This window comes from Amblyomma americanum, chromosome 3 (genome assembly GCF_052857255.1).
Source record: "Amblyomma americanum isolate KBUSLIRL-KWMA chromosome 3, ASM5285725v1, whole genome shotgun sequence".
Classification (NCBI taxonomy): domain Eukaryota; kingdom Metazoa; phylum Arthropoda; class Arachnida; order Ixodida; family Ixodidae; genus Amblyomma; species Amblyomma americanum.
In genome coordinates, this window is record NC_135499.1 from 12,909,373 (window position 1) to 12,925,465 (window position 16,093).

Consider the following 16,093-nt stretch of genomic DNA (forward strand, 5'->3'; position numbering starts at 1 on the left):
CAGTGTGACATCATTGAGGGAGTATGCAGCACTTTACCATTCTTCTCGATCAAGGTGTGTGACGTCACTGAGACAGTGCAAGGCAGTTTCCCACTCCACTTGGTCAAGGTGTCTGATGTCTCTGAGGGGGTACGCAGCAGTACCCCACTGCACTCGGTCAATGTGTCTGACGTCACAAAGGGAGTACGCAGCACTTTCCCGTTCCACTGAGTGAAGGTGTGTGATGTCACTGGGGGAATACGCAGCAATTTTCTGCTCCACTCGATCAAGGTGTGTGACGTCACTGAGGTAGTACAGAGTAGGTCCCCGCTCCACACGGTCAAGGTGTCTGACGTCACTGAGGAAATAAGCAGCAGTTTCCCGCTCCACCCAGTCAAGGTGTGTGACATCACAAAGGCAAAACGCAGCAGTTTCCCACTCCACTTGGTCAAGGTGTGTGATTTCACTGAGGGAGTACGTAGCAGTTTCCCACTCCACTTGGTCAAGGCGTATGACATTATGCAGTACTTTCCCACTCTATCCAGTCAAGGTGTGGGATGTCACTGAGGGAGTATGCAGCGCTTTCCCGCTCTACTCGGTCAGTGTGTGCGGCTTCACTGAGGGAGTACGCAGCACTTTCCCGCTCCACACAATCAAGGTGTGTGACATCACTGAAGGAGTATGCAGCACTTTCCCGCTCCACTCGGTCAAGGTGTCTGATGTCACTGAGGGTGTATGCAGCACTTTGCTGCTCCACTCGGTCAAAGTGTGACATCATTGAGGGATTACGCAGCACTTTCCCATTCTTCTCGATCAAGGTGTGTGACCTCACTGAGGGAGTACAGGGCAGTTTCTCACTCCACTTGGTCAAGGTGTCTGATGTCACTGAGGGGGTACGCAGCAGTTTCTCACTGCACTCGGTCAATGTGTCTGATGTCACAAAGGGAGTACGCAGCACTTTCCCGTACCACTCAGTGAAGGTGTGTGACCTCACTGAGGGAATACGCAGCACTTTCCTGCTCCACTCGATCAAGGTGTGTGACGTCACTGAGGTAGTATGGAGCAGGTCCCCGCTCCATGCGGTCAAGGTGTCTGACGTCACTGAGGAAATACGCAGCAGTTTCCCGCTCCACCCAGTCAAGGTGTGTGACATCACAAAGGGAGAACGCAGCAGTTTCCTGCTCCACTTGGTCAAGGTGTGTGATTTCACTGAGGGAGTATGCAGCACTTTCCCGCTCCACTCGATTAAGGTGTGTGACGTCACTGAGGGAGTACATAGCAGTTTCCCACTCCACTTGGTCAAGGTGTATGACATCACTGAGGAGTATGCAGCACTTCCCACTCTATCCAGTCAACGTGTGGGATGGCACTGAGGGAGTATGCAGTGCTTTGCCGCTCCACTCGGTCAAAATATGTGACGCCACAAAGGAAGTGTGCAGCTCTTTCCCTCTCCACTCTGTCAAGGTGTGTGATGTCATTGAGGGAGTATGCAGCACTTTTTTGTTCCACTCAGTCAAGGTGCGTAGTGTCACAAAGGGAGTACGCAGCATTTTCCTGCTCCAATCGGTCAATGTATGACGTCACAAAAGGAGTACACAGCACACCTGGGATGCCTCCTTCCCTCCTCTTTGCAGCACGGTGATGGCACTGGAGCACACGTCTGCCAGAGGTCTCCGCAGCAGTGCGTACATGCGCATTGCGGCAAGTGCCCTCCTCCTGTCTGTGGCAGCGCGCGCAGCTGCTGGTATGCCACTGCCCTCCTCTCTGCTGCACTCGTGGCATACTTGGCTGTCCTCTCTACTCCTCTCCACAGCAGCTGACACAAGCGGCGCCCATGACTACAAACGCGTGGCTTTTTAGAGGTCAAATTATGGAGCCAGAGGTCATACGCTGAAACCCGTAGGAGAGGGGTCAGAATAGAACTCATCGCTCTGAAAGCAAGTTGCAGTGTCGACACCAGTTTTCCATGTCGCTACAACGCGATTCAATAGTTCTGAGTTGGTCAGAGGTGACGCTGAAAACCGTATCATGAGAACCAGCCGACAACATAGCAGGGTTGTTTTGTAAGCCTGAAACGTTGACTTCAGCACTGTGGAGCCTAGAAGACAATTGCTTCAGTTCAATGTCTACTGACTCTTTCCTCTACTTCAACTCTCTCAAATCACTTGGAATTCCATCTTGGTTGGATTCGATCCTCTGTACAGTCTCCAGCACAGTAGCCAGTATGTCATGAGAAGCAGGTCAGCTTTCTTTCCACATCCCCAGAAAGAGTTAGGAATAGGCTACTTAAGCAGTGTTGCACAGTTTACTCTCATGTTTCTAGGGCAAATAGCTACGCTTTGGGGAACTACATCAAAAACAGGCAGTGACTCTTGCTTTTTAGGGAAGTGCAAGTATCAAAGTAGCTGACCTGGAACATAGGAGAGGTCAGCGCTTGATTGCCAATGTGGCGTCGGGCTTCAGAGGAGTGTTCACAGGCAGCAGCTTATATTCCGTGTGGCCGGCGCCGATAGTGGTATCGCTGGTGGTGAACGACTGCGGTTGCCAGCCGAAGGACAGGTTTCCTTCCAAATGGTCCTGTGGATAGCACTCTTCAGTCAAATCCATTTGTTGATTCGTATTTTGAGCCGAGCAGGTGAAGACCACATTCAGTTCTGATGAAGGTAGCAACGAGCCAAGGAGTAGGGCAGCCTGAAACAAGTATAAGAGGTAAACACTCCATTTCTATTGCGGCACCCCTCATGGTGTTATTTTATTGCTGACTTAATGGAGAACTATGCTAGCTATGTGGTCATTAGAGATATCTTCCAGTATTTTAACTTTAGGCTCTTCTACACCCCGATTCCACAATGCCTTCATGACTGCTGAGGTTTCCACTGAGTCGGATGCTTTCGAGTAATAAGGGTTGGTTATATTCTGCGAATTTCTCTGCCACCTGACTGGTAGTGTGAATATGGTCTATTGTCGAGTATCCTTTAGGAAAGCCTGCCTAGTTATTTGGTTGATTGAAGTCTAAGGTTGCCCTGACTTCATTAGCAGTTACCTTAGTAAATACCTTGTAGGCAACGGACAGTAAGCTGATCGCTCTGTAATAGTGGCTGACCATTGTCGCCACTGCCGTGGTTGCACGCCTCGGTTCCACGAGACCACATTCTTGAAAAGGTTTGCGTCAAAACTAAGTAGAGAAGTGTACGAGGCCTACTGTATTAAGAAGGAGTCCGGTTCGTGTGTCAGCAAAACCTCGGTAAACTTGCCTGATAAATAGTTTCCATATCTGGATAGCATGATGTCCCGTACACGCCTGCGCACCAGTGTTACATGATCATCGTTTGTCAGGTTACAGTGGGATTGCGTTGATTGTATAAATGTGACACACCGTTGTAATAAACCAGTTGAAGTTCCGCGCTCTGTCCTGTTGGTTTCTTCCTCGTCCCTTGTCTTTTTGCATGGTTTCAAGATGCATTCTATTGCAAGAAAGAAAAGGTTTGGTTTGGTTTATGGGGTTTAACGTCCCAAAGCGACTCAGGCTATGAGGGACGCCGTAGTGAAGGTGTCCAAAAATTTCGACCACCTGGGGTTCTTTAACGTGCACTGACATCGCACAGTACACGGGCCTCTAGAATTTCGCCTCCATCGAAATTCAACCGTCGTGACTGGGATCGAACCCGTGTCTTTCGGGCCAGCAGCCGAGCGCCGTAACCACTTAGCCACCGCGGCGGCTTAGAAAGAAAAGGGTAACGCATGTGCATGGGATGAAATGCAGCACCATGGTAATGGGAGAGCAACGCATGTGTTGTCCTTTTCTTTCTTGTGTTGTCGTCATTGCATTGCAGTTTTCTCAGTTGTGCTTTCTTTCGCATGCATGATGCTCGGCACATTATTCACTAGCATATGCACAAAACAAGCCACAACAGCTCCTCGCACCTTTTCGTCAGAACAACCATGTTGTTCGTTGACAGTGGTCATCACTGGGTCATTTGGGCTGGAGCTGTAGCCAGCAAAAATATGAAATTCAGCACCAATGTAACAGGAAAGCAACGCAGCTAGGGAATATAGTGCACCTCCGACCGTGCTCGGCTTAGGTGGTGGTGGGGCGACGAGTGGGTGTTGGCAGAGTTTGATTGAAGAAATCCCTCTGCAGTTGGCCTGAGTTGCAGGACCATCGCCACAGGCGTCACACTGAAACCTCGGTCAGGTGTGGAGATGCCTTTGGCAGTCCTTCTCACGGCCAAAGGGCTCGCATTGATCTAGCGCTGTGGGATATGGAGCTTCTTGAGAGTAACGAGGCTCTGGTGTACATGTATGGCACAGCAACGTCGAGAATGTTGTAACCGAAAGCCACTGGGCTGCGGTTCTGATAACGAGGTTCTTAGCTGCTCAGAATTTTAATGGGTTGTGCACTCTGTGCTGCATTTCGAAATAATAGCATGCCTCAGTGGTGAAGACGCCTTAGACTTTATCTAAGCAAGCTGCCTTGCTTACCACCTGATGGCTATCCCTCGTCATCCCAGGGCTGCAGCGCATATATTTTTCTCTGGCTCCAAATGCTGGCTCTGCATGGTCACTGCAGTGACTCTAGAAGTTGTCCGTTGTTACACTGTGCAGAGAGCTAGCCATTTTGCTGCATTAGGGTTTCAGCCGTGTGCCTATAGGTGTGCCAGTCGGCAGCATCTGTGGACAGCCGAACTAGAGGGATGTTCATCGCATCCAGTGTCATGCATCTTCGGGGCTTCAGCATCGCTCCCTTCCTGACCTCCTTGCAGGCTGGACCCGGCGCTCATCCGGCCGGGCCGCGTGGATGTTCGCGAGTTTGTGGGCCCAGCGAGTGACCACCAGCTGGCAGCGCTGTTCAGCCGCTTCTATCCTGCCGAAGGGGAGGCCGAAGCGGGCGCCTTTGTGCACGCTGTACGCCAGCAGTTCGGCCAGGCACCGCTCAGCATGGCGCTCGTGCAGGGATACTTTCTCTTCCACAAGGACGACCCACGCACCGCTGTCCGGGACGTCGCCCAGATGGCCAATCTGTGACTATCACATTGTGTGCCACGCTTGTCTCCGAACTGACCGGTAGTTTAGAAGAACTTCTTGTTGGGCTAGTTGGTGCATTGCTTTGAAGAACCACGTTGCGCATTCAAAAGAGACAAACACAGGAAAAGGCCAAGGAGATGGAAACTGCGCTCTTTCCGTCTTCGTCCCAACTAACCGTATGATTTATTTTCCTCAGGCTCCTGACGTTTGTTGCTCAGAGTTCGTACATATCAAAGAGGTGCTTTGTTGTCTTAATGCAGCTTCTGCTATATGGTAGAGGTGCTTGTTGGAATCTTTGGAGAGGCTTTCAGTACTTAAAGGGGCCATGACATGGTCTTTCTTCATATTGCAGTTTTGTGCATCAGTAACTAATACAAAAGCTTATGATTCAATTTCCGAAATTTGGCTGCCCTGGACGCACTGTATATTCCAAAATATGCGATCGAAATTGAGACCGGGAGACTCCTCCCACCGGCATCAACTGCCATATTCAGTGCTCTCGTGACGTCACCAGGGCATACATGGAGAAATGTAGTCTGCTCTCGTTGCTGCAAAATGCGCATTGAGGTCTTGTTCCTCCCTGTACTTTCGTGGGCGATCAAAGTAGCAGTCATCCCCCATATATGAGTGACTGGTGTCGCAAAATCAATAATAACAGTAACGCAATTTTTCTTCGGTATAGGTAGGGTCCGGTCACACTAGGCCGATGTGATGGTGATCGACAGTCGGTGGGCTGGTCGGCATGCAAATGCCGACGCTGACGCGCCGCGGTCTGTCATGCTAGACCAACAATGCCAGCACGATCAATGACTGCGGCGTATCATAGTAATGTTAAGAGTCAGCTTAGTGGGAACCAGAAGAGTGTGGTGGGGGACGAGTTGGTATGACACTCTATAAACTTAAGAATTTTAAAACTTATTAGACCTCATATGCTAGCCGTGGCGACATACGTGATGTTCTTGCACCAGTGATGATGTGCTTTCAATCTGTGCCTGCGCACAGAGCCGAACGGCAAGGCAAGCAACATGGGCAGAAAACGCCGCACGACGGTGCCGCTCGTAGCTCGGTGCCATCGCCTGGGCTTGTGCGGCTGAGCAAAAGCTTCACTCCCGGTGAGGTGACGACCAGAAAAACTGCGCTTGTGTACTTTATCCGTATCGAAAAAAGCGAAACGAGCGGCTACATATCTTATCTTCACACTTTCTTACTAATCATTGAGGAACATTTGCCATATTCTTGAATTTTGGTCGATGGTGGACCGCTGGCCTCTTTCGTGACAAGGCATAGCGAGTACGCAGGATTCGTGTGTGATTTCAGTGATTTCGGGGAGCGAATTCGCAAGTTTTAGGGCCTGCAAATAGCTGTCGAGCGTAGTTTTGGCTACAGTGCCCTCAAAGCGACGACTGCGTACATCGCAGGACGTGAGTACAATAAGGAGGAAGTGCCGATATGTGACCCGATCTGCATAGCATGTGCGGAAGGCAGCCGGCAGCAGCCGTCGGCGCCGACTGTAGACAACAAATCTGGCTGTTTTCGTTAATTCAAGTAATGTCCGAACGTATTTTTAGCTAAAACGATTTGAAATTAAATTTTGGTGGCATAAGAGGAAGCAGATACACTTAGCGGGAAGTGCCGGTATCGAACACGAAACGTTTCCCAAGCAGGCGATATAATATCATCGACGCTTATTGCAGGGCTATCAGTGTGTAAATGAGTAAAACTACAGTTTGTGAGCAAGAGTACCTAATATTTAAGATAATGAGAGTCCACCTTGCGTTTTATGCCACGCAAACGAGCAGTACCTTTTGCGTACAGCCGTGTAAACAATCTCAGTGTGGTGCTGCAGTTGTCGTAATCGTCGCACTCCCAGGGCACACTGCGCATGCACAGCAAAATGCTAAATGACGTACTATTATTTTGAAGCACTCATTTAGACGGCGGCGACTATTCATTGGTGCAGGCACTGAAAGCATTCGAGTCACGTAGGGTTTTGCAAGCGGCTTGGTTCCTGCAAAATGATTCTACGAGTCGAAGGGAATGTATGTTCGACTTACAAATGCACACATGCAGCGGGAAAGTTGTTGCACTCGGCACTTTTCTCTGCTCCTTTCGTGCCTCAAGGTTACTCTAGTGCCACCTTTTGATAATTTGAGTTTAATTATCGAGCCGATGAAGCGGACAAGAACTTGGTATCCAGCTAGAAAATGCTGCAGCTTTCACGGTGCACATCGGCGAAGGCATGCACGGCAGTGCCGCTTTTTACATACGAGAGCACTTGACTGCTCAAAAGAGACCGCACTCATAACATACAGGCAGCATGCTCCTAAGCATAAATAATATAGCAGGGGTCCATCGATTTCTGTTTCCTCAACAATCAAAAACGGGCGCCACGAGCAAGTCCACTTTTCCAAGGATCACTCAGCTCGCGTACTAAGTTGAAGGGTACGGAAAGTGAATTTTATTTTGCTAAGCTAAACGAAAAATCTTTTCGAGCGACCGCCGTCTACAGTGTGCATGCAAGCACCTTAGCAGCTCGCAGCAGACGACGCGGAATGGGTATGCCCTTGTGACGTCAGCGATCAGAGGTTGCCTGACCAGCAAGCAGCTCACAGAAGAAATGAAAAAAATTCGTTTTAAAAATATTTACCGCACAGTATCAACTGAAAATTTGGGGAATTGTAATTTAACGTATGCAGGATATGTTGCTGGGCAAGTTAGTGGTGATCGAACATCATGGAATTGCAGCACTAGCAGACAAGGACACAGGGAGGACACAAACACACACTTGCGCTGTTGGGAATTAACGTGTTGGGATTTAAAGGTGATAAGCAGGGTACGCATGAAAATAGGCTGTCATGGCCCCTTTAACTGTTTGGCGCCCAGTATTCCGTGTGCAGGTAGCAGGGAGCGACAAGTAGTTAGGCGGGTGGATGAGGTAAAGAAGTTCAGAGGGGATACGGTGGCCACAGCTGGAACAGGGCAGGGTTAATTGGAGAGACCTGGGAGAGGCCTTTGTCCTGCAGTGGGCACCGTGAGGGATATGACGATATAAGTGTGTTACTATGCGAGGTGCAACAGCAAAAGATTAACACTATATGGAGGCAAATTCAATCATGTTATTGACTGCTGAATTTAATGTCAGATTTTCTATATTTTGTTCAGTTCAGTAATGAAATAAATTCATAAATATCTTTTAAGCTATCATATACTGAGCAAAAATTATGGCACCAAATTGTAGAGTGTACTTAAACGCACTCATTGATCAATTCTTACTTTGATGTGTGCACAAGAGTAGACAATCGGGCTAGTTGCTATAGACTGTGTGCAATAAATTAGTTTTTGCATGGTGAAAAGAAAGCCTGTAAAATGCAAAATAAATTCTGCATGACCATGCACTCGTGCAACGTGTCAATAGTAATCTCAGATGTGCAATTCGTGAATGTAAAGTTGGCACCTGCGCAAGATTGAAAGTGATGCCATCCTGGCCGCAATCAGTGTGGCAAGTAGAAAACCGGCTGGTTCGCGATATGTTCCTAGTCATCGGTCAGGCATTTCTTTTATTGGCTGAGACAAAAATTGTCTTTTTCAGAAGCAGAGCAATGCATCGGAATGCAAAGGCACCAGATGCGAAACGCCATCTGATGACTAGGCTTACCACATGGTCATGTTTTGTTTTGTTTTTTCATTTCTCGGGCTTTCCTTTCAACATGGAAAAAACTAGTCTGTAGCACACATCCAAATAAAAATTGATGAGTTAGAAATTTTTTTAGAATGCTCTACAATTTGCCACCGCAAGTTTCATCCAAAATACAATAGCTTAAGTGTATTTAATTATTCAACCAAACAAAATATAGAAACACTGGCTTACTGTGGTGAACACCATGGCTGAAGTTGTGTTGAGCTAATATGTACCTATATATTTTTAAACCTTGCCTTACCATGAATTTTCGTCATGAAAAACTGAGCAGTGTCCTGTCCTGTTTTGTGAAGACTTTTGCCAGAACAGCAGGGATTGCATAAAAGTTGTTCACACAGCGTAAGCCCTTGAAGATTGGCTGTGTCGTTATATAAATAAACTGTAGTACAGCATATGAAGAGCAAAAGCTGCTGTTTCTGAAGCTGCATCTTCAGTTTGTTTATCAATTGTGCACTGATCTTGTTATTGGTGACTTTTGGTTTCTCTGCAAATTTGTGTCCAAGGGTATTTGCTGTACTTTGTTCCTGCATATTCTGGCAGGCGAATTTTGTTTTAAGCATAGCGTGTAGCACGCACTGGCTGTAAACAGCTGAAAGTATGCAGACAATACTAGCTGCTGCACAGACCACACAGGGAAGAGATGATGCCCTGGGTGTCAGAATGAAAGAGGTGTGCATTTCAAACAGCACTGAGTGTGCTGCCCTCATGCACGAACAACGAACAGGAACGGCACAGTTAGGGAACAATCCATGCTGGTTATAGGGCTGTGGGGAGAAAAGGTTGGTTAACAAAAGAGAAGGAAATGTGGCACATGAACAGCTGGCACGACCGCGGTGGCTGCGTTTTTATGGAGGAAAAACGCTAAGGCGCCCGGTGTGCTGTGCGATGTCAGTGCACGTTAAAGATCCCCAGGTGGTCGAAATTATTCCCGAGCCCTCCACTACGGCACCTATTATTCCTTTCTTCTTTCACTCCCTCCTTTATCCCTTCCCTTACTGCGCGGTTCAGGTGTCCAAAGATATATGAGACAGATACTGTGCCATTTCCTTTCTCCAAAAACCAATTATTATTTTTTATTATTACAGCTGGCACCGGCACTGATGTGATACAACTCCCAGCTTGAGAAAGAGAAGCGGGTGACGGTGGCATCTTGTATGAGTCATCGTAGAATGTTTCATGCTTTTTATGTTTGTTATGTTTGCATTGCATATTATGCATGAATGACAAGAGAGATTTTCGATGCAAACTATTTTTCAACAAGAAGTAATTCCCATGAGAGTGCATGGAACAGCGCACTTGTCTTTCTTTCACAGTTTGTTATGCATCAATTCTCTTGACTTTTCAGTGGTGAGCCTGGGAAACATGGCCATTCATATGGCCACAGCAACACCTGTGATGGACGGACGCATGTGGCAGGTGCCACCGTGCTCGATGTTTTCTCTTTATTTTCTGAAACCAATCTGTAAAATTTAATTGTATTATCCATAAATTTGCCATTTTTCTTCAGATACAAATTCGTCATTTTATGTTTGACAAATTCGTAGTCCTGAAAATGTATCCTGATGTCACCCTCCTGCCTTTGAGCCACCAATGTTCCCATTGCTTTTTGCCAGCATCTCCCGCAGATTCACTTACTGTGCCTGTATCGACACCCGGATGGATAGTGCCACGTCCTAGTAAAGCGTATTCCATTGTTTCTGCAGGTTCACCAACATTATGCATGTGTCATCCTCATGGTCTTTTTGTGGCTTCGCGTTCTAAGATGTTGCTGTCACACGGGCACTTTGGATCCTCATTGAGCTCGATCTGCATCGAGATTTTCGAGCACACTCGAAACATCCGGTGCTACACGGGCATTTTCAATGCTCATTGAGAAGTTTCCCTCATGTGTGTTAGGTGGCGCCAAATGTTCCGCCGACAGCCATAACATGGCGATGTCCGGCAACACTGTGCAGTCGGGGGCAGCGGCAGCCAAATCCGTAGCCAAATCGGTACATTGCGTTATAGAGGCTAGAAGGTTTGACTAGTGTCGTGAACGCGCCAGCGGAGAGGAAATAATTTGCAATGACGGCTCACAGATGGCGCTGCAGCTAGCAGGTGTTTTGTGCGCGCACTCGGCAGCAATGCCGGGAAACGCATTTTGCTGCGCGCATCTCGCTATAATGGCTGCGATATTCGTCTGGCCAAAGCACAAAATATAATACGAGTGTCCATATGTTCTGCGGTGCATGCGGCATCGGTCAGCAGCGATATTCTCAGCAAACCACTTTCGAAGCTACTGCTTCAGGTGGGCATAGACAGTTGAAGCCGCGAGCGCTTATATTTTTGCTTGTTTATGCTTTGGTTAACACATTTTCGTGGGAAAAGGAACAAGGAAAAGGTGCTCAACAAGACACTGACGAAGGGAAATGAACGAGCACAACACGACATGCGTAGAAACAAGAAAGGCTCGTCATCCAAGAGATTGAGCGTGTCTTGTATATAACGAATGAGCGAAATTACGGCCTCACGTGTGGAAGGCACCATTCACGGATGGTCGTTACAGCCCCGAATACATTAATGTAATCACATAAATAAGGGAACAGAACATATTAACGCAATGTTTATATACAGGAACATTTCACTGATGCAGTTCCATCGGCATCGCCTCAGTTTGAGCAGTTTTAATTTTGCTTCTCGCGATTGGACGCCTTATCTTTGCTCATTGCCTTAGTAAAAAAATGCAACCTCGTCAAACATAACTCTTAATCACATCCCTTGTAAGAGCGCGGGAGTGCTCGTTGCAGCGGACTTCTTGGAGTTCATGCCCTTGTAGAAAAGGTAAAAACGACATCATGCTCCCAGCATGCAGCTCGTTTCTGCTGAAAAAGGCAGTGAATGCATTTTCTAGTTTAGTTACTAGCACTTCAATGCGCTTTGGAGCGTACACCAAACCTCCATGGTCAGCCTGCCTCGTCAGTGAGGCATTCTAGATCTCATTTTTATCAGCCTGTAGGGGCAAATTAAATAGCCAAGGCAGATGCACATGCGGGGCATGGGAATCTTTTCAGTGATTTCCTGACAACGTAGCCATGGCATAGAAAATGAGTCGGCTGTTGCTTTTCTTTTCTACGCAGCCTTTATGGTCAAACATGCTGTCCTGCTCTTGCAGCACTGCTGAAGCATGTGCCAGGTTTCCCTCGTCCAACAGGTCATCAATTAGGCTTGCTATCTGTGCCGCCTTTTCTTTCCTTGCATCACAGGGCTGCAGAAGAGAAATTGCAACCTCAGCTGGTGAATTTCCGTTCTTTGGCGGCTTTGCCAATTATTGTAGAAGGCAAGGTTATTACTATAAGCAAAAACTGCTCTGGAGAGGGGTGGTCATTGTAGCCGAATGATTGTCTTACAATTCCAAATAAATTCTCCAGTTTGTCTTGGCTCAAATTGGCTGTCAGGAAATAATTGTATTTTAGTGATGACATCACATAATTCACAAGTGACAGTGTGCTTTTTAGTGTCACTAAGTCCGAAGGCAGTCCCTGCACTAAGAAATCCACCGCCGTGCTGAGCGGCATACCGTTCCCATTCGTTCAAGAAGGTTAGAAATTCTAGAATTCTCGCACTTGCTGCCTCTGGGCGAAGCCCTTTGGAGAGCACCCTTGATGTCATGACAAATATCAAGCGTTCCATGAGCTTCAGAAATCGTTTTGTTGGCTCAGTTGTACGAAAAATTTTGTCTAGCTTATCCTTGTAAAAAAAAAAAAGTCCTTTCATAACCTCATCACTTAACAGCTGGACAGCAAGGTAGACACGCATTTTGTCAAATGCATTCGGCTGCAAATGGGATAAAATTAAATGTGGCATGACTTTCAATGTAAGCGCGTCTTTGTCAAGTTCCACGCTTCTTTGACAACGCCGACGTATGCATTACCACCTAGGATCTGGACTCCCTTAGAAGTAAATGCATTCCTTATATATTTTACGATGTTAGGAAGATCAGAAATGAAATGAAGGTTCCTTGTTTTGTCCACGGGATGTTGAAACTTGCACTTGATTTCCTGGGCTAATGCTGGAAAGATGGAAATGCGCTTCGATTAACACAATAAACAATATCGTGGTCACAATGCAGACACAGATTAGCGAAGCGGAAGCGCACCAGAAAGACGCGCTTTCACTCGGCGAGCGACACGAGGAGCTGCGGTGGCGGCATCGGCTTCTCTGCTCGCCTAACTCGCCTGCCGCGAACAGCGCCACCTACGCTAGCATCGAAACAGGCTTCGGCGCGGCGGCTGGCGAGGGCGCCTGCTCACGACACTAGTCAAAACTTCTAGCCTCTATAATTGCGTATCTGCGCCAGGTTTTTGTGGCGCACCTCTGCTTCTGTGCAATGCAACCCGAGGACCCGCAACGCATCCGCGATTTCTGCATAGACTGCGGCGTTTCTCTTCTGGCGCCGCAAATTATTTAGGCGGTCCTGCCAGCAGTCGATGAGAGCGGCTGTCTCGCACTCGCTCCACAGTTTCCGCGCCGGCGAGCAGGAGGACGCCATCTTTGTTTACACTGACAGTGAAGCTTGGAGCGTGGTGTAGAGATTTTCAAATGTTTGCATATAAGCAGGCATAGTACCTGAAAAATGTTCTGTATTACATTTTAATCAATTACAATAACAACAACTGTGGTTTGGTTTTGTTAACTAGTGTTTATTTTGATAGGTTCATGAGAACGAGAGTGTTCTCGATTGTGCTTGGAACCTCAAGCACTCTTGAGGAATCGGCATCGAGTCAAGCAGGATCGAGCTCGATTGCGCTTGAAAGTGGCCGTGTGACAACCGTCGATCTGCATTGAGTTCGATGAGCATTGACTCAATGAGGATCGAAAGTGCCCATGTGACAGGGGTATAAGGCGCTGCTTCTTCAGTTATCATAGAATTCCTCATCTGCCCTTTCCAATTTCAGTGTCTGCTTCTTTCCCACTAAATTAGTTACCGTCTGCATATTTTACCAGTCGCTCTTTATTTCACTGCCGTTTTCTGCATACTTACTGGTTAGTTTTATAGTCCTTTTCCTCACTGTGAGTCGGCACTCTTTTTATTTATTTATTCATTTATTTATTACAATTACCTACAGTGCCTATTGGGTATTATCGTAGGGAGGTTAATTGCAAAATAAAAATTGCAAACAAAAGTGGAAGCGAAAGTTGGCAGTCAGTTCTAAAGCAAAAAATGAAAATAGTAATTCAAATGGTCATTTTAACAAACAGGATGGAAACACATTCAATGCCAAATGCAAAAGACACACAGAAAAAAAATTGTTACTCAGTTTCACAGGGAAGTACATGCATGTAAGGTAAAATAGGTTCAAATAATGTTCTCGATGGCAGGTGAAAAATTAGGCGCAGATACTACCTCATCTGTATATGTACTAAACATCTTAGCTGCCCAGCCTGTATCCCCCTGTACTGCTTCATCTGTGGTGTTGCCATGGGCACCTGGTGCTAATCTTCCAGCAGTTCTGTTTTCCGTAGAACACGTTCTTGGACAAGTTGGTTCATAGCTTGAGTAGATAAAGCACACAAAAACACAGCACACAAGAAAGGAAGACACGAGACAGGCACTCGTGTCTTTTACCTGTTGTTTGTTATATTGTTTTTGTCCCCTTTTCTCCACGCCGTCTTCTTGGCTATAAATAAGCCATTCTTAACTTCAATAAACAGTTGCAAGAGCGCCTGTCTCGTGTCTTCCTTTCCTATGTGCTGGGTTTTGTGCACTTCATCTACTCATGTTCTGTTTTATTTCTAGTCATCACTGAACTTCCGCCCTTATGCACAGAACTGCATTCCCAAAAGTAAGCCCCAGCATTATTATTCCTTTCCGAATACCTCTCAGTACTTCACACTTGTCGTACCCCTATAATGCCCTATGTTTGATTATCCCGGCATCTTTTCACCATTCCGCCTTAGCAGTCTGTGCTTTTCCATGTATTTCTGTTCCTCCTTTACCCATACCATGAGATATTTGTGTTTTGACACTCCGCATATTTCGTGTCTTTGTACAGTAAGCACCTGATCAGAGGAACCATTGAAAATCATTAGACTTGACTTAATTGTGCTAGAATTGAAGCCTAAACCGTTTTTTTTTGCCTCCACAAGAATAAACCAGGGTGTGTAATCTTCCTCGCTATCACCTAATAGTAAAGGTCGTCTGCATACATTAAAGGGCCACAGAAAAGGGTGTTCAAGTTTGGCTTTAAAATGCTTGCACTATGTAGAGTACAGGCCACCGAGTTTTCATGCCATGTACGAGACCTGAAAAGCGAGCGGGAAATTGACAATACATTTTTAAAAATTTCTGCTGTCACACCTGGCGGCGACACGCAATGCTGGGCTTTCGCGCGATACCTGGCATACGGCGTCACGTCATGCAAGCGACATCAACAGCCGAGGGTTATCATTGGTTCACTGTGTCAAATTCTTTCACACGTTACACAGCTGCGGCTAATCTGTGCGCATCGGCAGCCGGCGCAAGTAGGGGAGGGGCCAAGTAGGTGGCGCCGGAGGAGCGCCGACATTTTGGCATGCGAAAATTGACGAGAGGAGAGGAAAAGGCACGAATATGTGGAAGTTCAAATTTGGACTGCATATAACTCATGTTCCACAAAATGCTTTAAAATAATTCTTACTGGCAGATATTTGTGAAGGAGCATCCTTTAACTTCCCAGACCTAACGCAACTTTACTGAGAGCCCCTTTCTGAGAAGTGGTGATAGAACACAACTGTGCCTTAATCCTTTGCGCACCTCCACAGTTGCTGTAATTTTATCTATTCCTTTGCTATTTCAACTTTATCATTTCGGCATATTTTCTTTAGGAGATCAATTATCTCATGACCAATACCTTCATCTTTGAGTATGTTCCGCAGGAATTCCCGATTTATGTTGTTGTACGCAGGACTTGTTCTGGAAGGCTAAATGCAGAGGTCTGTTTTCTGCCCTAGCTATATCTATGCATTTGGTAAGCATGAACAGGCTATCATCTAAATGCGTTCTGCTTCTGAACCTGTTCTGAAGTTTTCCAAAAATTTTATTTTCTATCCATGTCTGTATTTTTGTTTCGTTGCCGGCATTGCCAGCCTGTATGTTACAGATGTCATCGGTTTGAAGGATTTTGTTTGTCCTATCTCCTTTCCCTTTATAAATAAAATTCATTTTAGTCTGTTACCAGGTCTCCAGAATTTGTTTATTGATTTATTATGACTGTTTCCAATGCTTTTAACATTGTGTCCTTGCTTCTTGTACCAAGTTCATTAAATAATGGCTGCATTTGGGCGAGTTGGTTTTCCATTCTGAACGTAAAAGCGCAAAAAACACAAGGACACAGACTAAGGCAGACAACACGAGCGGTTACTTCCAACTGATTT

General features: G+C 46.5%; 1 protein-coding gene across 1 annotated transcript in view; it reads left to right on the plus strand.

The window, feature by feature from the left end:
- The window catches only part of Bcs1 (mitochondrial chaperone BCS1), a 149,203-nt gene extending 133,310 nt beyond the window's left edge, over window positions 1-15,893 (plus strand). Inside the window, exon 9 of the mRNA XM_077657133.1 lies at window positions 4,743-15,893. Coding sequence (XP_077513259.1) covers window positions 4,743-5,004 — 262 coding nt within the window. The 3' untranslated portion in view covers window positions 5,005-15,893. The remainder of the gene's footprint in view (window positions 1-4,742) is intronic.
- The last annotated feature ends 200 nt before the right edge of the window (window positions 15,894-16,093 follow it).